General features: G+C 41.1%; 1 protein-coding gene across 4 annotated transcripts in view; it reads left to right on the top strand.

The window, feature by feature from the left end:
• dst (dystonin) overlaps window positions 1-21,263 on the top strand; it is a 145,473-nt gene extending 124,210 nt beyond the window's left edge. Inside the window, exons 76-97 of one of the 4 annotated variants that reach the window (XM_080449297.1) lie at window positions 2,345-2,500; window positions 2,953-3,159; window positions 3,645-3,764; window positions 5,322-5,491; window positions 5,807-5,966; window positions 6,067-6,261; window positions 6,979-7,107; window positions 7,737-7,880; window positions 8,693-8,881; window positions 9,226-9,352; window positions 9,544-9,707; window positions 10,177-10,339; window positions 10,573-10,727; window positions 10,843-10,917; window positions 11,166-11,183; window positions 12,043-12,159; window positions 13,722-13,839; window positions 14,499-14,615; window positions 15,917-16,107; window positions 17,817-17,927; window positions 19,291-19,417; window positions 20,115-21,263. In XM_080449297.1, coding sequence (XP_080305423.1) covers window positions 2,345-2,500; window positions 2,953-3,159; window positions 3,645-3,764; window positions 5,322-5,491; window positions 5,807-5,966; window positions 6,067-6,261; window positions 6,979-7,107; window positions 7,737-7,880; window positions 8,693-8,881; window positions 9,226-9,352; window positions 9,544-9,707; window positions 10,177-10,339; window positions 10,573-10,727; window positions 10,843-10,917; window positions 11,166-11,183; window positions 12,043-12,159; window positions 13,722-13,839; window positions 14,499-14,615; window positions 15,917-16,107; window positions 17,817-17,927; window positions 19,291-19,417; window positions 20,115-20,371 — 3,210 coding nt within the window. In that variant the 3' untranslated portion in view covers window positions 20,372-21,263. The remainder of the gene's footprint in view (window positions 1-2,344; window positions 2,501-2,952; window positions 3,160-3,644; window positions 3,765-5,321; window positions 5,492-5,806; window positions 5,967-6,066; window positions 6,262-6,978; window positions 7,108-7,736; window positions 7,881-8,692; window positions 8,882-9,225; window positions 9,353-9,543; window positions 9,708-10,176; window positions 10,340-10,572; window positions 10,728-10,842; window positions 10,918-11,165; window positions 11,184-12,042; window positions 12,160-13,721; window positions 13,840-14,498; window positions 14,616-15,916; window positions 16,108-17,816; window positions 17,928-19,290; window positions 19,418-20,114) is intronic. The other 3 variants (XM_080449296.1, XM_080449298.1, XM_080449299.1) reach the window with 3 other exon arrangements.
• Window positions 21,264-23,258: the final 1,995 nt, after the last annotated feature.

Raw genomic sequence — 23,258 nt, 5'->3', positions numbered from 1 at the left:
AAAATATATACATTCAAAGATTTGCACAAATTTTCACGAAAAATTAATAAATAGCAGCTCTATAAGCTCACAACGCATTGTGTTGTGAGCGTGTAGATCTGCTATTTCTGGCGAAAGAGATTCGGTGGAGAAGGAAACAACAGCAGCAGACCAAGTACATCTGCAACTCAGGTCCTTTTCCCTGAGAATAGAGGGTCTAAGTGGTTAATGATTCACAACTCCTGGCGTCGATCCCAGTGAGCGATGGCTGACGTGCCACATTGGTCATGCCTACTGGATGTAGGGGCCTCTAATCCCAGCGGTGGTAATGAATGGTGTTAAACAGAGGATGTGGTCACACAGTACATCATAGTATGCAAGTCACTGAGTCAGCACATTAGAACAAAGGTATTCCTGTCTGCTCTGATATGTTGCTGTAGTGAGCAGATGAAAAGGGAAGGAAGGAAAGGCGTTAAAGCATTAAATGAGTTGAATTTTTTTGTCGCAAACAAAAGCCCCCACTTCCCTTGGATACTCACTTTTTGATGTTTGCTAATTAAATACACATTTCTTCAGTGATCATTTTAAAATCAGGGGCAAAACAATTTCCTTATGAAACTATTTACACAGTAGTTACAGTACGCTTGCTGAAGCCTCCACATTGGACATTAGATCACATTTTCATGGGTTTTATTTCCTGCCAGTAAGTCAGAAGGTCATAATAAAATGACTTTTAATGCAGGCCAAGATTGTTATGACAACAACCCTACTATACCATTCCTCATTATATTACACAGCACTCTGCAGGGAAATCTAAACAATTAGCCTTGTTAATGTTGTAATGTTCAATAGTTACTGTAATGTAGTGAGGATATTGCGCTGTTTTTTTCACCATTCCCTTGTGTGGGTCCAAAAACAGATATTATCCAATGGCAGGGCCATATTTAATTATCTCATTCAATTAAAAGGTCATCATTCCACTTTTGGTGCTCCATCACCCTCTCTAGAGATGACAACTTCCTCTGTTGGAAATAGAGGTCATTTGTGAATCAACTGCAGTGTTCTGCAATGGTCCTTGTTATTGGCGTGTGTTGTAGCAACCACACAGATTAGGAATGTCAGGGAGCTCATTCACATTAATGACTGTAGATGTTTATAGTTGACTGTTGCTGTGTGTCTGTTAGAAGGTGGCCATGAAGTCTAGAGCCCGAACAATAATATGAGCCATTATTTGATTGTTTTGAGGACATCGGCATCAGCAGTTACAGTATGCAGCGTGTTTTGATTTTTTACCTTTTAAATGATTAAAATCTCACAATGTGCCACAATGCGACACGCTGTGAGCTTGTAAATCAGCTGTTTTGAATAGGGAAGAGGTTAGATAAAATAAAGTTTGTTTGTATTTTAGATATTATCTATTGTATAGTTAAAGTAAAATGTTATTTTTCATATCTTGAAGTTTAATATACATTTTATTTATTACCTTTGAAATGCGTCGCTTCGCACCGCGTTGTGAGCTTGTGGATCTGCTATTTTCACTACTTCTTAAACGTTTTATTTAAAAAAAAATGGAATTGTTTTTAATTGATGAAACGTTCTGACTTTTTTTTCTTTTTCTTTTTTTTAATCTTTTGAAACATAATATCTCTGCTGTCCAGCGCGAACCTGCTAACTCCAAAACGCTCATTGTTCAGGAAATGAAAAAACAAAATATAACATTTTCAGGAAATGAAGAAAACCTTATATTTTTAAAACAAAGCAATACTGCCTCATCAAAGTTGGTATAGTGACTTTATATATTGTCAGATACTTGCATGTGTCATTATATTATCAACACTTTACCCAAATCCAGTGTGAATTAATGCCCTGATGCTTCATGACACTCCACAATTAGCGTCAGTGCTAAGTTTGATAAACAGGTACACTGCATAGTTTTAACAGACTACGGGGAGTTTGTTTTCGTGATCCTCCTCCTCGCTCACTGCGCAACACGCTCTGCTCATGCTGTGAAAAGGCAGCACTGGAGAGGAGAGGGGGGAGTTGTTTGTTTTTGACGGACAGTTTGAGGATCCAATGGAGTTGGGAGTTTTCGTTAGAGGCGCTTTTTAATACTTTTCATACGTTATTTTATTTTATTTTTTACACAGACGTAAAGGGTGTTATTTTTTTTGTGTAGGAGACGAAAAAAGGGGATATTTTCTAGTGACCGACAAAAAATGGTCCACGACCCAAACTTGGGTCCCGACCCACTGTTTGGGAAACGGTGGTCTAGCGCTCTCCAAAATCGAGATCGCCAATGGACTCAAATACACTGGCACCGGTTGAGCTCTAATGAAGTCATTCCACCATGTGTCTCTCTCTACAGGTGAAACTGGAAGAGGCGTGGTCTATGGCCACAGACTTCCATAACTCCCTGCAAGAATTCATCAACTGGCTGACCCAAGCTGAGCAGACACTGAACATGGCCTCTCCTGCTTCCCTCATCCTGGAGACCAGCTTGTTTCAGATTGATGAACACAAGGTAATGTACAGTGTGTACAGTGAAAGCAGTGATGACATGAGCCGGACTTTTGAACAGTGCTTACACATCATTCGGTTAATTAGGGCTGCAGCTGACAATGGCTTAAGGCACTGGTTCTCAACATGATGTCTGGGGACCCCCAGGGGTCCTTGAAGGGTCTCCAGGGGTCCCCAGCTAAATGATTGATAGTAAGGTACCAAATGTAATCTGTAACTCTGAAAGTGTACAAATGTCATCAGAATTTATTGAGAGGATAGCCCCATCTAATTTTAGAGGGGATCCAATGCCTATGTAAATGGAACCAAATGGTTCCGTAAGGGTCCATTTGGTACATTTTACTCCAGAAAACATGCATTACATTTGTATCTAGTGAGACACTGAGTGTCCATCTGTGATATATGAATAATTTACACCTTAACACTTCCCACCTTTGTGGTTTGTTACATGGGCAGATGTTCATCACGGAGGTGAACTCTCACAGGGAGCACATTATGGAGCTGGACAAGACGGGCACACACTTAAAGTACTTCAGCCAGAAGCAGGATGTGGTTCTGATTAAGAACCTCCTGCTCAGTGTCCAAGGCCGCTGGGAGAAGCTGGTGCAGCGCTCTGTTGAGAGGGGCCGTCTGCTGGATGACGCCAGGAAGAGAGCCAAACAGGTACTCCATACTGAATATTTCATTCTCTCTCTCTCTCTCTCTCTCTCTCTCTCTCTCTCTCTCTCTCTCTCTCTCTCTCTCTCTCTCTCTCTATAAAGTTTTTTGTCATCTTCCCTAAACATTCTTTTTTGTTGCTAGTGTCTGCCCATGTCACATAAATGTACTGGAAATGTATTTATCTATGTATTTTAAAGTTAATACATACATTGCTGGCAATGTTGTTCTTGCTTTCCAAAATATCAGGAGTGTCAGGAGCAGCACTTCCGTAGAGGTGTTGCCAAAAAGACAAAAATTAATGTTACACAGTATGTGTGACTTTAGACTGACTTTCTATCATTTCTTTATAATTTTTTTTTAAATAGTTGTGAACTATTATTTTTTTATCTGAAGCATAAAATAGGGCTTGAGTGTTTAAACAGTGTTAGGCATGAAATCGTTAACGACGACATGGTTTCACATGGTGTTAATCTCCTTGTCTCCTTCAGTTCCATGAAACCTGGCACAAGCTGATGGAATGGCTGGACGAATCTGAGAAGGCCTTAGACTCCGAGGTGGAGATCGCAAACGAACCTGACAGAATCAAGACGCAGCTGGCCCAGCACAAGGTGACCCAGGCTGATCACTGGCTACTGGTGGGGTGGGGGGGGGGGTGGATGACTGTACAACAGCTGTCTGCATTCCTCCGGCAGCGTCTAATTCAATACAGGAAAACAACTGATGCGTGCCGTACCATTTATCACAACTGTTAATTATTAGAACAGCTGCTGGCTTCACCACTGCCTTTATAGTGTAATGTTCAAAGGAGTAAGTATGACTATTCCAACTGTGAGAGCTATTCAAAGGAATTAGAGAGTATGTCGAATAATGTAGTGCATTTGGAAGTGTTATACACCTCTCTCCGTTGTATGTACACTGTTTTGTTTGCATGGTGTGTGTGGAGACTAATCTTATCATAATCCCGGGATGGCGTGCCTGCTGCTGGATTTAATCCATGAAGAGCAAACGCTCTTTGAGTTATGACCCCCACCGCCTCCCCATTACAGTATACGGCCTTCTTAATGACAGTTCATGAAAAAAAAACGTTAATAGGGGTGACATATTTTTTTAGGCCAACCAGGAGGTTACCTCCGAAATGGGTATCCAGTGCATATTTTTAAAAAATGGGGGGGGGGGGGGGGGGTCGGATTAAGGTCCGTGGGTAGAGGAAGAGAAGGATGAGGCTGGCTGTGCACAGTGTCAGACACCCGGAACTGGTGGTGAGTGAACTGACACTGTGGGAGCCAACCCAAGGCACAGCTACAGTAGGAGGGGAAAGAGGCACACCACCTACCTACAGTATGTAGACACACTGTGGCGTGACAGCAGAGCTAGCAGCAATGCAGCGCTCCGGACCCTGATGCTGGATAGGAGGGAGTGGAGGGCAGAGTCTCGACTTGGTGGCGGCTAGCCTGTACTCTCGCATCGCATTGGATAAATCCCATATTCAAATTGGCTAATGGTAGGACCGGCTGGCCGGCCGGCGGACCACGTCGTCACGCTCATGCCACCATGACTCAGCCAAAACCATCTAAGGAGTTCCCAATGCAGCTACGTCCAAATATGGAGTGTGTTGTCTAACCTCAATGTGTCGTCATGGCATCAGGCGCAAACAAATCAATCAGCTCCATATATGGGCACAAAAGGGGCATGCCCATATATAGGCATATACTGATGACTTCAGGGATCTCCATATGGGCATAAAAGGGACAAGTACTGACAGTGACAGATAAAGAGATCTCCATATATGGACATATCGGTCAGATCGGCGGTTCAGGCCGTATAGCGGCCTGAACCTCTACTTTAGAAAATAAGCTTTGTAGAAAACAAAGGCTTATGGCCTTCACACATTTTGTTAAACTAGAAACATCATTGATAAGGAACTCATTGCAAACTCACTTTTGGGTTTTAGAACTACAAACTGTAGCTGTCTATTGGACACAGCCAGCCTCTACAGGTCCTTCTGTAAGATTATGTAGCTTGCCTATCTACAGTTAGCTGAAATAATATCAAATGCAAATGTCTGACATACAGCTGTGTAGTCTGTCAGCTATAGTATGTTTCACAGATGAATTGTGACAGGAGGACTGGTGTAATGATGATGTTTCTCACACACACACACACAGGAATTCCAGAGAGCGCTGGGGAGCAAACACTCGGTATACGACACCACTGCTCGAACAGGACGCTCCCTGAAGGACAAGACGTCCCTACTGGATGACAATCAGAAACTGGATGACATGCTGAGTGAACTGAGGGACAAATGGGACACTGTCTGTGGCAAGTCGGTGGAGAGGTGTGCATATGTCTTACTTCCATCTTATGATTTGGTTGATGTTATTTGTCCTACTGTTGACCATATACCACATACAGTATATGTTGGTTTTGTGTTTTGTTATGATCTAACGTTCCTTTTGTGCAAACATTCTGCAAAAACAGCTGATCTACAAGCTCGCTGTGAGCTTGTAGATCTGCAGTTTTTGGCAAAGATATTTGGTGTACAGTAGATGGAAAAAGGGAGGGGACCAAGTACAGACCCCTGGGGGACCCTGGTCAACAAAGTATATAGGGTTTACGTGGCTAACTATTACCGGTTTGTGCTTTTGTCTAGACAAAACAAGCTTGAGGAGGCCCTGCTGTTCTCAGGCCAGTTCACAGATGCGCTCCAGGCTCTCATCGACTGGCTCTATAAAGTGGAACCACAGCTGGCTGAGGACCAGCCAGTACATGGAGACATAGATCTGGTTCTCAACCTCATCGACAGCCACAAGGTAGGATGCTACAACGTAACGGACATCTCCACCATTGTTCCTCTGTAGTTGATGTCCTATAGACGTAACTATAACATGTGTTGTGCTTGTGTTTCGGTAGGGCTTCCAGAAAGATTTGGGGAAGAGGACGGTGAGTGTTCAGGCCCTGAAACGTTCAGCCAGGGACCTGATTGAGAGCAGCCATGATGACTCCTCCTGGGTCAAGGTGCAGATGCAGGAACTGAGCGTCCGCTGGGAGACGGTGTGCACTCTGTCGGTGTCCAAGCAAAGCCGCCTGGAGCAGTCCCTTTGTCAGGTAAAACACATGCCACATGTATAATCACTTTCAGAATAGAGACAGCATGAAGTCTGTTACCTGACTGAATTGGTTATAGAATAGGCCTACACACACACTAAAATGCAAGTAATCCATTTTATTTAGTGACTAAATGGATTACTGTATGGAAAATACCGAATATTGATAACAATACCGTTGTAAATGTAAGCTAGCAGTTGTAGATGTGAAATTAATCAAGATTGGGCAACTGCATGGCAGATTTCTTACTTAAAAGATACGGTATATATACTGTAGTTTACAAACAACCTGCCAGAGATGAGCATCAAGTGTCTGTACCTCACCTCCCTGTCTGTAAGCTCTGGTGCCGGGCACAGCTGTGCTGGGTGTAGCCGTTCAAAGCAGCAAAGCTCGTGCTGGACCACAACTCGCCTATTTACGAGGGTGTCACTCATACTTTGGACATGCCCATTTAGCAGAATTCTGCACTACGGAAATGCGCTCTTCGCTGCTGGTGTGAATACATCGTAAAGTCTCCTAAGTGCTGGTGTCCAACGCTGCACACATCACTTCTTGTTCTTGCTATTTGCAATCATGCACCTACCAAGTGCAATGTCTATATGTATGATGATATCTTTTTATTTTCTTCTCATTTTGCTATATCATTATAATGTGTGAGAGAGTAGTGTATGTTGTGAACGTAGCTGGTCAATAAACAGACTGTGATTGTGATCTCAGGCAGAGGAGTTTCATTCTACCGTTCACATCCTGCTGGAATGGCTGGCGGAGGCGGAGCAGAGCCTGCGTTTCCATGGCAACCTGCCTGATGAGGAAGATGCCCTCCAAACACTGATAGAGCAACACAAGGCAAGAAAAACTTGAACCTTTTCCATTTGTTTGGATTTTAATTTGTATTTATCATCAGTTAAAATAAAAGGACATGTCCTGATATATAATTTGGGGAAAGTGAACAAAATATAGAGGTCACCAATATCGGTGTAACATGAGTGATGATGATACTGCCAGCAAAGTAAGTTGGGGGTTTGGGGGGTACCAGGACTTGTTTTTTGTGTATTGGCAGAATCAGGCTTTGTTTGAGGTTGTTTATGAATTTATGACAGATTTCTATACAACCGAAGTCTCAACTACTTTTAAGCAGTGTATATAACAAAGATTTGTATGGGTATTAATTTCTTTTTTTAATGATGTGGTGAAATATGCTTCCATTCTTTTCTCATGAGGTATTTTGAACAGAATATTGAGTAGAAGCACTAAGTTCACACTGACAGATCCTACAAATTAACATGTTTGCCAGTGGAGTAATGGCTCCATGCTGATGACTCCATAACAGACTTTATTCTTAGCTGTGATCTCATCCAGTTCAAAATAGCCTTTCTTCATAATAATATTAAAACAGAAACAAATATTTTGCCCCAGTCACATGGTAACGCTGTCTCAAATATAACATCTCTGTTTGCTGCTTATATAAAATGAAGGAATTCATGAAGAAACTGGAAGAGAAGCGAGTGGGCCTGAACAAAGCAACCATTTTGGGGGAAGCTATCTTGAGCATCTGCCATCCAGACTCCATCACGACCGTCAAACACTGGAACACCATCATCAAGGCCCGGTTTGAGGAGGTCTGTTCACACATATCACTCAGACATTTCAACCCATGGTGGATCTTCATCAGGTCAATAAGATCCTGATTGATTCATTTGTTTAAATAAGTCTAAACCGTAGCTCAGTGTGTGGGTTCTATCCTTAAACTAATTATATTCTACTTTTAACCTAGCAGCCACTTTCCATGTACGTATACTTTCCTCATGTGTTTTTTTAAATACTGGAAAATCACAAATAGAGACGATGAATCTATCTTCTAGAGCAGGGGTCTCTTCAACGTTTTTCAGGCCAAGGACCTCCTAGCTGAGAGAGAGATGAAGCAGGGACCCCCCACTACATATTGTATAAAAATGTGTTGCAGATTGAACTTTTTCATAGACTTCATAGATGGCTTCATAGACTTGTTTGACAGTGATGTCATCAGTGTTGTGTTGGATTCATATTAATGTGTATTTTCAGACATTTAACCACTTAAACCTTCAATACTTAGTAAACTTTACCTTTCACTCTGTACTTTTTCCCCCTCTACGCCAAACCTCTTTGCTGAAAATAGCCGATCTACAAGCTTGTGAGCTTGTAGATCTGCTATTTTGGCTAAAGTTCCCCTCAGAATAGGGATGCTAGGGTTCAAGTGGTTAATGTAAAAAAAGAAAGAAATCCTATCACATAAAGTTTTGGTGGCCCCCCCTGTAGTAACTCTGAGGACCCCCTAGGGGTCACAGACCCGCTGTTGAAGACCCCTGTTCTAGTGCGTACCTGATGATCACAGAGGATGGACTGCCCAGCTTTGATCTGTGTGTGTTTTTTGTTTGTTTTCTTGCTGTACCAGGTTCAAGCTTGGGCCAGGCAACACCAGCAGCGTCTGGCTACGGCCCTCAGTGAGCTGCTTGCCACGCAGGAGCTTCTGGAGGGGCTGCTGGGCTGGCTGCAGTGGGCTGAGACCAACCTCAATGACAAGGACAAGGAGGTCCTGCCACAGGAGATGGAGGAGGTCAAAGCCCTCATAGCAGAACATCAGGTACAGTAAGAGAGGACCATATACATCATTAGAGTGTAGTTTTTTCCAGTAATGCTCACTGAGTTAGGTTTGGTCTCAGAAATTATCTTTAGTATTATCCACAGTAAATGCAGATAAAAGATGAATTAATCTCTATTGTACACAGTAGATAGACAGATATACAGTAGATAGACAGACCTTTATTGATCCCGTGGGGGAAGTTTGGTTGTCATTGCAGTACAGCAGTACAGATTTACAGCTAGGAGTAACAAATGATACAAATAATAAAAAATTAAAAGGATAAGCAGTGTAAGTGTACATTATAAAATACAAACTTAGAAACGTATTATTGCACAACCCTGCAGACGTTCATGGAGGAAATGACCAGGAAGCAACCTGATGTGGATATAATCACCAAAACACACAAGAGGAAAGCATTGGAGCCCCAGTTGCAGTCACACATCCCTGTGCTGGAGAAAGGAAGAAATGGAAGTAGGTGCCACACGAATGCCTCATAAAGACCATGACCTGAGCCATCTGCTAGAGCGCTGAGTCAGCAAACATCCTTATCCTGTCTTGTTTCTCCATTATGGCCACTGGGGTGATGTCATCTCTAATCTATTCCAGTGTTCTCTCTTCTTGTTCTACTTCATAATGGTGTTGTTTGTGTTTTTCCACCAAAGGGAAACGTTCGCCCACACAAGCCATGTACCCATCACCTACACAAGCTCCCATTGAGACAAAGAACCCCAGGGTCAACTTACTGGTCAGCAAATGGCAGCAGGTGTGGCTGCTGGCGTTGGACAGGAGGCGTAAACTCAACGACGCCTTGGACAGACAGGAGGAGGTAACGACTTAGTTACTGTTTGTATTTAAAGAACCGCTTAGGCTCTATATACCTTGTTGTATGACAAATAGCGGAAATAGACGATCTGCAAGCTCACACCAATGCAATGATTAGAGAGCTTGTAGAATGGCATTTTTAAAAATGTATAAAAGAAAAATGTATAAAAAGGAAATGCATGTATTTAATTCAGTCTGACCAGAATCAGGGATAAAGCATATCCTCAATGGCGATAAAAGCAGGGGGAGATTAAAAGCAGAGGCGTGGCCCCACCCCCATCCCCTCAGCAAATCAAAACCTGTATCGACCCATCAATACTGACTTAGTTTTGGTATTATTTCATGGAAATTCTTTGCTCAGATGCAGTTTTCTTATGCAAGCACAAGTACATGCAAGCACATTTTCATAGACATATTAGTGAGAAGTTTGTCGTTGGCTCATGTCACGTTGTCCTTTATTTTGACCCGTCCAGTTGAAGGAATTTGCCAACTTTGACTTTGACGTGTGGAGGAAGCGATACATGCGCTGGATGAATCACAAGAAGTCACGTGTCATGGACTTCTTCCGTCGCATTGACAAGGATCAGGATGGCAAAGTCACCAGACAGGAGTTCATAGAGGGCATTCTCTCCTCTAGTAAGTAAAGTACATCACGCTAGTAGTGATTCCCTGTTTATTTTGTACGGATATGAATGCAGGTGTGCCTTGAGATTTTGACTTTCCCTGTGCCTTGGGTACAAAAAGTTTTAAAACTACTGTGCTACATAAACTATACACTGCACTGCACTACATACACTACACTATAATCCAAATCTAGAATAAAGTGCCTTAGACTGCTGCTCATTACTTTTATTCCTGCCCCTTCCCAGAATTCCCCACCAGTCGCCTGGAGATGAGTGCCGTTGCAGACATATTTGACCGGGATGGTGATGGATACATCGACTACTATGAGTTTGTGGCGGCTCTGCACCCCAACAAAGAAGCTTACAAGCCACTGACAGATGCAGACAAAATTGAAGATGAGGTAACGCGAAGTGTCTTTGACCTGAAATGGAAATAATGGCTCCCGGATAATGGCTCTGATAATTGCAGCAAGGCAACGTGATTCCGGCTAAATTAAGTTCTCTTGTGTTTTTTAGGTTACACGTCAGGTGGCAAAATGCAAATGCCCCAAACGGTTCCAAGTAGAACAAATTGGTGCCAACAAATACAGGGTAAGGTCAACCTATCCTCCCGCTATTATTACCTGATAAAAATCGCTGAAACCTTAGAGACGCGTCACATGTTCAGACAAATGCTAAGTAATATGATGCATGTCAAATGTTTTTCACCTTGACATAGATTTATTTCACCTGATAGTATAAAGTTACACGATTCGTGAAGGTAAGTTTCTTTTGAACAACAATGATGCTTCATGGAGACAACACCTAATGAATGTTTGTATTATTCCTCACATCACCAGTTCTACCTTGGAAACCAGGTACATGTGACTGCCCTCTTGTTTGTTGTCCTCTTAACGTGGTTGTGTGTCTAATCAAGCCTTCTGGTATTTTCATTTTACCATGTTTGTTTTCCAATTAACGCTCACTGACGTTTGCAGAATGGAACTCAGAAGTAGATCAAGCACAACAAATTATCACGTTCACTGCTCCGCAAATGTTAAGATTAATTTAATGTCATATTCCACTTACTGTATCTATATTATGAATGAAATGTAATCATAATATGAATGGAAGTATAACACAGTACAAATGTCAAATCACTTTTGTTGAGATGACTGTTAAATTATCACTTTTTCAAGCGGCAAACAAAAGCATCACAATAGTATAATTACTGCATCTGCTTTTGAGTTTCAGGACATAATAATCTTAATGTAGGAACATGACATGTATTTTTAGTCCAGCAGTTTGGAATACAATGCTTTATGTGTGCTTGGCTTCGCTGCTTTGACATCATGGGAATGATTTACCTCTACAATGGCTGACATAACATATTATGTTTGTGTAACTGATACTATTAATTTATGTGATTTTTTTTAAAGTTGGGCAACCTTGAGTTTTTTTTCTTTTCTTTTTTTCCTATGAATACTTTGTTTATTTTGCTTATTGAGTTGTGTATGTATTTAAATATTGCATGTTGCAATGTAGGATTCATTTCTGGTTTTGGGGATCTGGGCCACATGCTTTCTGAAGCTTGCTGGTTTAAGAGTAGTAGTAACGTTACTGGGAGATGTTGGTGAGCTGGGTTAGTGGTTAACTGCAGTAGTGTGTCACTCAGTATATGCACTAGCTTTCAATGATGTATTTCCCAACAATGAAATGACATAATTCTTTTAACAGTTCGGTCTGGTTCACTGCTTACATGACTCCGTAATCGGCGATGAGACAATAGCAAACAGGGAAAATCTAAATCTAAACCCTCACCAGCACGTTGACGTTTTGGAAAGCGTTATTCTGGTAAATAGTTATTCTTCAGCTGTTTGTTTTTTTGTGCCTATTTTATTTGAGATCATTTATTCAAACTCCATACTGTACTTGATCACACGAATCACCAGTGGCATTAAATCATTTTGTAAAATCATACAGAATTCAAAGACTGACCAGTTCAAGGGAGATTGTAAACCGGCACCTGTGGAAGGGTCATCATCAGTGTTTTGGTCATGTCTGCGTGGTGTTGCACGGTGGTAGATTACAGAGATGTGATGAGAGCCCATCCCTCATGACGTGCTTGGTGTCAGCTAACTGCATTGGTCATGCATCAACGACAATGCATCCTTTGAATATCCAGTATGATTCCGATGTGATGGAAAGTGCAACTAATTGCTGAGTTGCAAGAGATTGCTGCCTGAAATGTTTTGTTTTTGTTTTGTTTGATCCATGTGTTGTTGTCATGATGTGAACATTTCTGACAGAAAGCATGCGGCCGTGATTGTTACGTGTGCTGTAATGATGTCGTCGTCTTATTGCCCAGTCAAATCCAACTGGCTGACTTCTCTCAACTTTCATCTCATGAACTTGGCAATTCACCTCCCATATCAGGCTTGTTTGAAACCCTGACTGTAAAGCTTTTCAAAACACATGCAGAGAGAGACACATTGCTAAAAGACATATGTAAAACGCCTATCTTATAACGTGAAGTGTGTCTGCCTCAAACATTACTAATTGATACAGAATTCCTGGACAAGCCTCTATGACTCTTTTGGGATGGTGAAGGCAAAAACATTATACAATAGTGCCCCCTGGTGGTATGATGAATTGCCTTCAGTCTAATGTTCTTTCTTAACAGGCTCAGCCTACTCTACTGTAGGACCTGTGTGTGGCATACAGTCATAAACTGGAGCCAAATACTGGTTTCGGGCAATGCCACCTGGATGGAGACTGGTTAAGAATATTCTCTAAACTCTTTTAAACATTTTGTCCAATTACACAATTTTGACCCCTTCATTGGACAGGATTATGATAATGTTGAAATTACATAATCCCTTAAGGATTTGAATACTTGAATGTTATACTTTTATTAGGTTCTGGATCATTATATTATTATAATGTTCCACTTGACTAATACTCAGATTTTCACATCACACAGGACATAATTTCCAGTTACATTATACTCACACAAACACATTGAAGAGGTAAAAAAACAAAAACATAGAACAGTTGGATTGACCCTCATGTAATTTGTGTCTTTTGGAATGAAAACTTGATGGTGTTGTGTCAAAATCCTCTTTGTCTACTACATATATCTGCAATAGAAACAGAATATCCTAAATTACATTCATAATGTCTTTGAAAGTTGTTCATCCCTGCATGCAAATGGCGTAATTATTTTGAAACATTATAATTGATCACAAAATCATAGATAAAATCAAAGCTAAATCAGAGTAATGAAATCCAAATCAGTCTATAGTTTCAAGTGTTGCATAGCTTCCAAACACAGTGAGGTGACAAAGTGTTCAAACCAAGTGTGGGGTGACTTTTCACACTTTGCCCTCTGTTTTGCTCCCCCCTCCCCGCTGTAGTTCGGAGACTCCCAACAGCTCCGTCTGGTGCGTATTTTGCGCAGCACTGTCATGGTGCGTGTGGGAGGAGGCTGGATGGCTCTGGATGAGTTCCTGGTGAAGAATGATCCCTGCCGAGGTAAGGTCAAGCCCTTCACATTGCAACACAGGGGTGCTTCAGTGCAAGTTGTAATACATGCCTGGTCAACATTTATGACACCGTGTCCATTAAAGACAGATGTATTTTTGGTATACTGTGTGATGAAAGAGTTTTTGTACTTGGAAGTGTTGAAATGGTCCGTTCATTATTAACTGATCTTGTTTACGTTCAACTAAAACGTAAACAAGATCAGTTAATAAATACTGTATAACCATAAGCTTGTTTTGATCCTTAAAAGAACGCAATTCCTAGACATGTGTTCATTATTGGCTACCTGTATTTGATATAGGTGATTGTATTGTTGTACTGTACTAGTCCTTTAATGTTTTTTTATGTACTGAGTTGACTGGAGTCCCCCAGGGGTCTAGGCATTTTCCCTTTACGTTAAATATTTTTGCGGGAAATTAACCGATCTACAAGATTGGAGAAGAAGTCCAAGATGGGCACTGTAGATACCATTTTCAGGATAACACACTGCATTACAGTACATGTGATTAACGGTAATACGTACATAAAGTGAGGCTCTGTAATGAAAGTTTATTACTATGTCCCTGTTTCTGCTTTCTATAGTGATTTTGTGTTTTCTTGCTAAACATTTGGAAAGTTGTATCATTTCTCTGTTATATCGTTTCTTCCAGTTCATCATCACGGGAGCAAAATGTTGCGCTCGGAATCAAATTCTTCAATCACTCAGTCTCCTATAGGTTGGCAAATCACACACTTTCTGTCCTTGCTCCATGATCCCACTGATGGTGGTATGTGTGTCGGCACATCCGAGTGTGTGCTTGTGTTTGTGATTCTCACAGAGAATGGTGTTCCCATAAAACAAGTCCATTCACAGTGGAAGTGCATTTCACTGTGGATATGATGTCATGCATGCTGTTCAGTCAATCATCATGTCGTTGAGTTGCTCAATACACCTGTGGATCTAAACCCCTCTCTCTCTCTCTCTCTCTCTCTCGCTCTCTCTCTCTCTCACTCAGCATGTCACAAGCAGTTCTGCACACAACTTATTTTTGCAGTGCTGTTTTAACATTTTGCTTGACAATCAACAGTTTTACTAAGATAATTTACAGTATAAATGACTCAACGAACTTGCAGGTCTGGCTAAGATTGTAAGATACACTTTTTTGGTGATGACGAGTTGCTTCGGCAAGGAGTTAAAATTATCTTTGCCAAGATAATTTTTTGGATTGCTTATTCTTTGATGATTCGACTTAATGTAATGAACGATGCAAAAACGTATAATTATTCTGTGTTTCCTCCTGCAAATAGGGTTTTCCATTCTTCGTTCTCATTTGATATTGTGTAGAGATTTGGACGCTACGGCTGCCAAGCACTGTTACTTTTGATTTATTTGGATTTCTAAGCTCTTATGAAAGCAAACAAAGCAGTATTGCTTGTTTTGGTTGATGTTGTTTATTGTGCTACAACAGCTGCAGCGATGTTTTGATGGCATTCTGTTTGACAGAATGAAACTGCATGTGTTTTACCATTCACTGTATTTCATTATTTGCATAATCCCACATTTCATTAAAATCGGGGTTATTCTTAGTTGCGTGCGGGCGGGTGTTGCACACCAATAATTGCTTAGATTTGTCTTAGTTTTGTTAAACCAATGTTTGCTTAGATTTTTTTTTTATTCTATCAATTTGTCCGATGTATTTAGCTTAGTTAAACCAATGTTTGAAAATGTGTTACTACATTTTTTTTTTTCTAAACCTAAGTTGTTTCAAAAAGGATAGGCAAAATAAGCCTCGGCTTCAGCCTACACCTTTTCGGTGCCACTAGCATTAGTGGACTCAAATGTATGTATGTATATTTGCTCTTTTTTTTTAAATGGATCGAAATAAAGATTTACCACTAATAATAGCTGATCTACAAGCTCGTAACGCTTGCGCAACTAAGTATAACCCAGGCTTTACCCACATTTGTTTTTATTCATTGTAAATACTCAGCTTTATGTGAAGCAGAACTTGGCTGTCCATCCACATACATTCAAACTGTACTGTATGTTAGTTATTACAATATACTAATCTTGAATATCATCTCTTAGCTAAAGGCAGGACCAACATGGAGCTGCGGGAAAAGTTCATCCTCCCAGAAGGCACCACCCAGGTGATGGCGAGCTTCCGCTACCGGGGTCGAAGGTCACGGCCGTCATCCAGAGGATGCTCGCCAACCAGGTCCAACTCCAGCCACAGCTGCCCCGCCCCGACAAACCCAGTGGCGACCAGTACCCCCAAAGTAAGTCATTCCACACTGGAAGCAAGTTGCAGTATGTTGTGCTTTTAAGACCGAGGCGCATTCATCTCTCATAGCGACAAATGTACAGAACTTCAGAAAACTCATAAGTCATCACAGTCATAGACATCAAATATTCCCAACCATGTTTTCTTTTAATTGTTTCTGTTTGTCCTCCTCGTTTCATTTTGTTGTGGTTTTCTTTGTTGTAGTTCATGTTCCTTCACTTCCTGTAGTTTTTTTTAAGGGGGATGAAACCCTATGGCTGATTTTGTAGTTTGTTTTCTGCTTCAGGTTAAAAACTACAGCACAGTAAAAACATGTACACCTCGATGTAAGCAACACAGCTGCAACTAATACAATTGATAATGGGTGTGTTAGATTTAGGTGTGGCATTATTGTCTTAATGTCTTTGCTTGCACATTGGCACAGCCTTGACTCTGTGCACACCTACAGTACATCACATTATTTGGGCTTGTTTCTAAAGTGTAGTTGCTTATTTGGGCCAATTATTATTTAAACCAGTGATTCTCAAATAGATATTGTAGATCTGCTATTTTCATGTGATGTGGCCTAGTCGATTATTTTGGGCTTGTTTTCATAGACCTGGTTGCTTATTTCTCTCACAAAACCTGGCAACAGCGCTAAAATGGACGCCAAAACAACGCAATAAAAGACACAAACTATAGTCCACAAACTAGACAAAAACAATGGTTGTCTACAAAACGTGAGTTTCGACCCATACTGCACTGTGCTATATTATTTGTGTGTGTGTGTTTAGGGAATGGCTGGCTGGGTTCATTTCGTCACAGTAATTAAGTACATTTACTCAAGTACTTCCACCACCAACGTGGGTCTTTTTGTGGAGAAAGAGTGCCCAAGGAAAACTTTTTTTCCCTGATATACTGCCAACGGTTTCCACTGGTACTACAGGCAACGTACAAACGAACGTACGTCGGCCTGACGGTGAATGTTGATCGCACGGACGGAAATCCTGGAGCCGTAAGTGACGGAGGGGGAGACAAAAACGACAACGCAAGGAGCGCTGGCGCTGGTTACGTATCCTTACGTCCGACTATGAATGATACTTAAGACACCCATCATTAAGCACTTAGTGACCCTATTCTGGGGCAAACATTTGGTGAAAATGGCTGATCTACAATCTCACGCCGTGTAGGGCGAAAACAGGGGGGGGTCTAGGATAGAGCACCGGAAGACTCCGGTCAAATAGTGTAATAGGGTTTAAAGGAATAGTTCACCCAAAATATGACTTATTTTATATTAATTACACGCCCCATGAAGCCTTCAATTCATGCCTGAGACAATAATTTGATGACCGGCGGAAAGATGCTAATGTCTCCGGTAGGAGACTCAAAGGAGACTCTTTGAGTCTCCTACCGGAGAGACCGCCGGTCATCAAATTATTGGCTTAGGAATGCGACAAAAACAAAACAATCTCGATGAATTCAAGGCTTCATGGAGTGTGTAATTGATAGAAAATACGTATTATTTTGGGTGAACTACTCCTTTAAGTGGCAAATTTTATTAGCTGCAGTTGCGTTGCTAACTAGGCTGCCATGTTTTTAATCTACTGTAGTTTTTGACCTGAAAACCAGTGAACAAACTACAGAATCAGCCTACTGTTGGGTTTCATGCCCCTTTTCATTTCTCCATGTGAATCTTTGTGTGTTTGATTTGCCGTTGTTCCTCAGACTTCCCAACAAGTAAGCCGTAATTATGATAAGCCTTGGCTTACAAACAGCAAACCCTCCACTCCTCTTAGATCATCAGACTCCTTTGAGAGCCAGGGTTCATCCTCTGAGGTATAGTGAACAAGAATAAAACATCATGTGGGAAAATTCCAATGTCTTACCTAACCACTGCCTCCTTCCAGCCAGCTGAAATCCAACGCACCTCTGTGAACAACTGACATGTCATCATGCTTTATTCAATTATTCCACATTTGCTCTGCGATGACAGACATTAACCACATTAAGCCCCTATAGGCTATACTTTGTTGTAGGACGAAAAGAGAAAACAGACGATGTACAGTATATGCTCACAATGCGAGGCGTTGAGCGGTTGTAGATCGGCTATTTTAGCTATTAAAATTAAAACCTTTGATAGATTTTAAAATAATTGTGTATTTTCTTTTAACGTTTTTGAAAAGTATATATTTTTTAAAACAAAATTTCAAAACATTTAAAATATATAAATAGAATGACATGCCCCAAATAGGGTGAAAGTATAGTCAATTGACTCCAGGTTTTGTCTGATGACAAAGTTGTTTCAGGGGTTGCGTGGTACTGCATTACAGAGAGATTTCAGTTGGATCGGTGAGCGCTAACATGATCAAGTACTAACTGGTGTGTCTACCATAAGTCTTTGCCTGAGAATCTAACTTTCTCGTAACACAGCATATGAATTGAGCTTTTTTTTATCAACTACACAATTTTAACTCGCTGAGGATGTTAACCACTTGAACCCGAGCGTTCATATTCTGGGGGGAACATTAGCCAAAAATAGCTGATCTCCAAGCTCACAACGTTGTGAGCTTGTTAGAGACTTGGTGTGGATGGAGCCAACTCAGGCGCAGTGTACTAAGTATTGAGGGTTTAAGTGGTTAACCACTGTGCATGAGAAGAAATGATTAAGCCTGTTGATGAAGGGTTAAAAACTAAAACTAATTCAATGACGGTTGCAATAAAGGTGTTTAACCCATTAAGACCTGAGGCCGATTCTACAAATGCCTTCTAAATCAGTAGTTCACCAATTTTTTTGTGCCAAGGAGGACCCCCAAAATTATACGTATTTGGCCACGGACCCCCATCTAAAAATGCATTGTGCCAGGGACCCCCAGAAGAGAAGATTTGTGTTAAAATATTCAAGATTATTCGAACATTTTCTAAACACTTTAAAGATCTTTCAAAAATGTTCAAAAATAGCAGATGTACAAGCTCGCAGCGCGGCACGCGCTGCGAGCTTGTATATCTGCTATTTTTGAATAGCTAACGCTAAAATGACACGGATACTTTCCTGGTTTTAATGGGTTAAAATGTTCTAGTTTACAGTACATTACAGTACATACTTTTGCCATGAAGGGATAATTCTTCTTTCCTGTTGATTAAAGGGACTGCCATGTTGATATCATATGAAGAGCTGTAATGGAAGCCCTGTGTCTTACAGAGTACACCGGTTCAGGGCAGCAAACTGCGTCTTCCTGGATACTTGTCAGGAAAAGGCTTCCAGTCTAGTGAGGAGGGAACCTTGATCAGCGCCGCTGTGATGAAGGCCCGAGCACAGACAATAGGAGGTGAGTAATCCTCATCATCATGATATCATATTCTCATTGGACCTGTTCTGCTGTAGCTTAACTGGTTCTTCTTCTTTTTTCTTTTAAAAAAAAAATGCTTATATTGTACATGAACATACATATCATTTGTACATACAGTATCTGTTAAAACAATAAAGCTCGAGAGCTTATATCATTGTCGCCTTTTAAGTGTAAGTGTGTGTAAACTGAGTGTGACGTGTTGGGGGAAGTAGCAGAGATATACCGTACATAAAAAAAAATCCCGGGAACGATTCACTTTAAACTTGCCGTGTGTATCGCCAGTTGCCGGTGGTTAGACAACCACCGGAAATTGGCAATACACACAAGTGCGAGTCTGTGGAGGACGCACTGAATCTTTGTGTCTGTGGGGGAGGTGTAGGGATCGGCTTCCCTGATTGGTCGACCTAACCCATTAGGCTTTGGCCGAGCTTTGTGTCGCATTTGTGCCGCAGCACCAATAGTGGTAGCGTGAAGAACTCCATTCTTTTACAGGGCAATGCTCGAAATGTCTGTGTCTCTCTGTCTGTCTGTCTGTGGGTCCATTTGTCTCCCATTTATTCCCATGTACATCGTCAACACGATGCCAGCAGTTTTTCATGACATCAGGGATCCCCATAAGTGTGGTAGTGGGTATCGCACCGAATCGATATGATTTCTTGCAATCTGTTTCCCATAGAGTCAAGGAAGAACAACAGTCGACCAGGAAGTAAAGCCGGCAGCAGAGGAAGCAGCCGCAGGGGAAGTGACGCCTCCGACTTTGACATCTCAGACATCCAGTCGGTGTGCTCGGACGCCTCCGAGACCGTCGGAGACTGTAGCCGAGCAACGCCACGCTCATCATCCCGGCAGCAGGGAGGCAAAGCCTCCAAGATCCCAACACCCCAGCGAAGAACCACTCCCACTAGCAAGCTTGCCAAAGGACCCAAGCGATAGTCGGTGATCTCGAAGAAACAACCACAAGGTCACTCCTCAAGACAAAAAGTACTGGAGATACTGATGAACTTAAAGACTGCAAACATGTTGAGTGTTATTTAAATTGTCCACGAAGATGTAAAATATTCTGTTGAGAGAAAATATGGTTTAATATTATGTGAGAATGGGATGTCATTGGCCTTGTGTATTTGTCTTAATGTATTTTATTTGTGAATAATGTCAAGTTTGGTGTTATTATTTTATTTTATTGAAGCGAAACCCGTAGAGGTTTGAAAAATACGAAGAAAAGAACAGAACTTGGGAGAAAAACGACACTGTATGGTAAAACATTTGTACACTAATGAATGACAGTGTGCAGGGTTGCACTCTAAAAAGTTACGCCTGATTTCTGCTTCGTCATAATGACGGAGCATAAATTAGGCATTACTGAATGTACTGTAATGTCTGTAATGCTGATGTGTGGGGTAGGTGGTGCATCATGGTTCCCTGAGAAGCACTGCATTTAACTGTCTATTTAAAGTCCTATGATATACACCCAACGTGCATTTAAAGGGCAATACAACATACTAGTAAAGTCTAGTAAACGCTGCAAAATAACATAAAAATAAAAACACTACTGAAGGCAATTTCACGCAGAAATCCCTTTATCGTTTAGCTTTGCAGTCCTCGGCAAATGCAGCCCCCCTTTTTTCTTTGATCAGTTCACGGCATCATGCGCATATTGACCTTGAAGATGTGACACTCCAGCCCTAAGTAGACATTCTTTAGTGCATCCATGTCAGTGTATGATTAATTTTGGTAGAGCTGAAATGATTACTGTAACATATTTGTAATAAACCTGCTTGCGGAAAGCTACCAAGTCATACTGATAAAACGTAGTCCACTGATTTGTCTGTTCATGTGTACTCTCCCTCTCTCTCTCTTCTCTCTCTCTCTCTCTCTCTCTCTCTCTCTCTCTCTCTCTCTCTCTCTCTCTCTCTCTCTCTTTTTATGTCAAAGACCCCCATAATAAATTTGTATTTGGCCCACAGGGAACCTCATCTGAAAATATTTTCTGCCAGGGACCCCCATACAAGATGTGTGCTGTTTTTTTTTTTTTGAAAATAGCAGATCTACAAACTATACTGATCTTGATTCTATAATAACTAATTCAGCGGGGGACACCCTGGAACTCAAGGACCCCTTATGGTCCACGGACCTCACTTTGAGATCCACGGCTCTCTCTCTTTCCCGCTCTCTGTATCTCTCTTTCTCTAGGGTGTGAGTGTGTGTCCGTGCCTGTTATTTCCCATAATGCATGTTTGCATACATGGGGGTAGGAGGAGGGAATCAAGGCGGGATTGAGTAATCTATGGATTATGGCGAGTGAATAGAGCAAGCAGCAGTCATCGGGTAATGTGAGGTCACTTGCTATAATCCTCTGTGAAAATCCTGCGGTGCAATCTAGGGCAGTAGGTCTATTCTGATGTTTGAATTTAAACAATGACGTAAATGTGCTTACTCCAAGTGGACAAAGACTGGCACATGTATCAATTATACATATACCATATTTGTGCATTTATAAATATTGGACTAATTCAGTTGTAATATCGAACTTACCTTAGTCCTTATTCTCCAGTCAGTTGTTCTGCATTCAAAGGCTGCTCAGCTCGGAGTGGAATGTTTGCAGGTCATGTGGGGCCTAGCTGCGACATACCACATCTTTCTCTTAAAACAGTGCATAACTTTCCTGGGAAAACCATCACTGAAGCACTACTGTATGTCTGCTCTTTGGAAGAATTACAACCCAAGTTGTTACAGTAGCATCTGCAAAGGAAACTTTGTCACATACTACTGTAATTGAAAGAATTGTTACATGAGGTATACAGTATGTGAAAATATGTATACGTTGTTCATACAAATCTGTACAAATTGTTTTGTAGGGCTTGTAAAATATTTTTTTTAAACTACATTTTAGGCTATTTTGAACTACAACGGTGTTGCACAAACATAGGAAATATTGCCGATCTTACAATGTGCATTGTGAGCTTGTAGATCGGCTATTTTCAAAAAATGTTTGTACACTTTTGAAAAAATAAATAAAAAAATGTTCTCCTATAAATTACATGCCCAAAACAGGCACACCTGGTTGAAAGTAGAGAAACTACCTTTTGAAAGCATCCAGGCCTTTCCCCAAATCCACTTTTCCCCCTTTTCTCACAATAAAAAACAAGTCCATGTCATAATGAATGGCCTGCTATTCTCCCCGCCCTGTTACTTTCTACACATGAAATATCTTGTTGCTGGACTTTGCTACCTCATAGTGAAACGGTTTGACTGGATATGAACTAACCTGTGGGAGAGGCCAGATCCCCTGGGGGCCAAAGGTGGAGTGGAGATCCGGGGTTCAGGTTCCCCTCTGGGACCCAAGACGTCTCTGGCTTGAATGGACCTCTCCTGTTCAGCTCAAAGACTAAGCCCCGGGATGACACTTTAGAATTGGATATACTGTATCACCACTGCAGCAACTGTAAAACATCCACCTGCGGTCTCCTTTTGGAGTAATATGTGAGTATTTCTCCAGTTCTTTGACATCAACACGAATGCAGATTTTTGTGATGACAGCAGAAAAGGATGAGGAGATATTTTGGCTTTGCTCTGATGTCGAGTAATCGGAACATCAGTTACTTTGCCAATGACAATTTGATCTGTTTTGATTGTGTTATATATGTGTGTGTAATATATATATATATATATATATATATATATATATATATATATATATATATATATAATATGATCATTTATTTAAATGATCCCTTTAATGCAGTGGTTTTCAACCTTTTTCATGCCAGGGACCCCTAAATTGATATACATTTGGCCGCGGACCACCATCTGAAAATGTTTT

This window comes from Gymnoscopelus braueri, assembly GCF_963280865.1.
Source record: "Gymnoscopelus braueri genome assembly, chromosome: 14".
Lineage (NCBI taxonomy): Eukaryota > Metazoa > Chordata > Actinopteri > Myctophiformes > Myctophidae > Gymnoscopelus > Gymnoscopelus braueri.
This window is presented reverse-complemented; position numbering and strand designations above follow the sequence as displayed.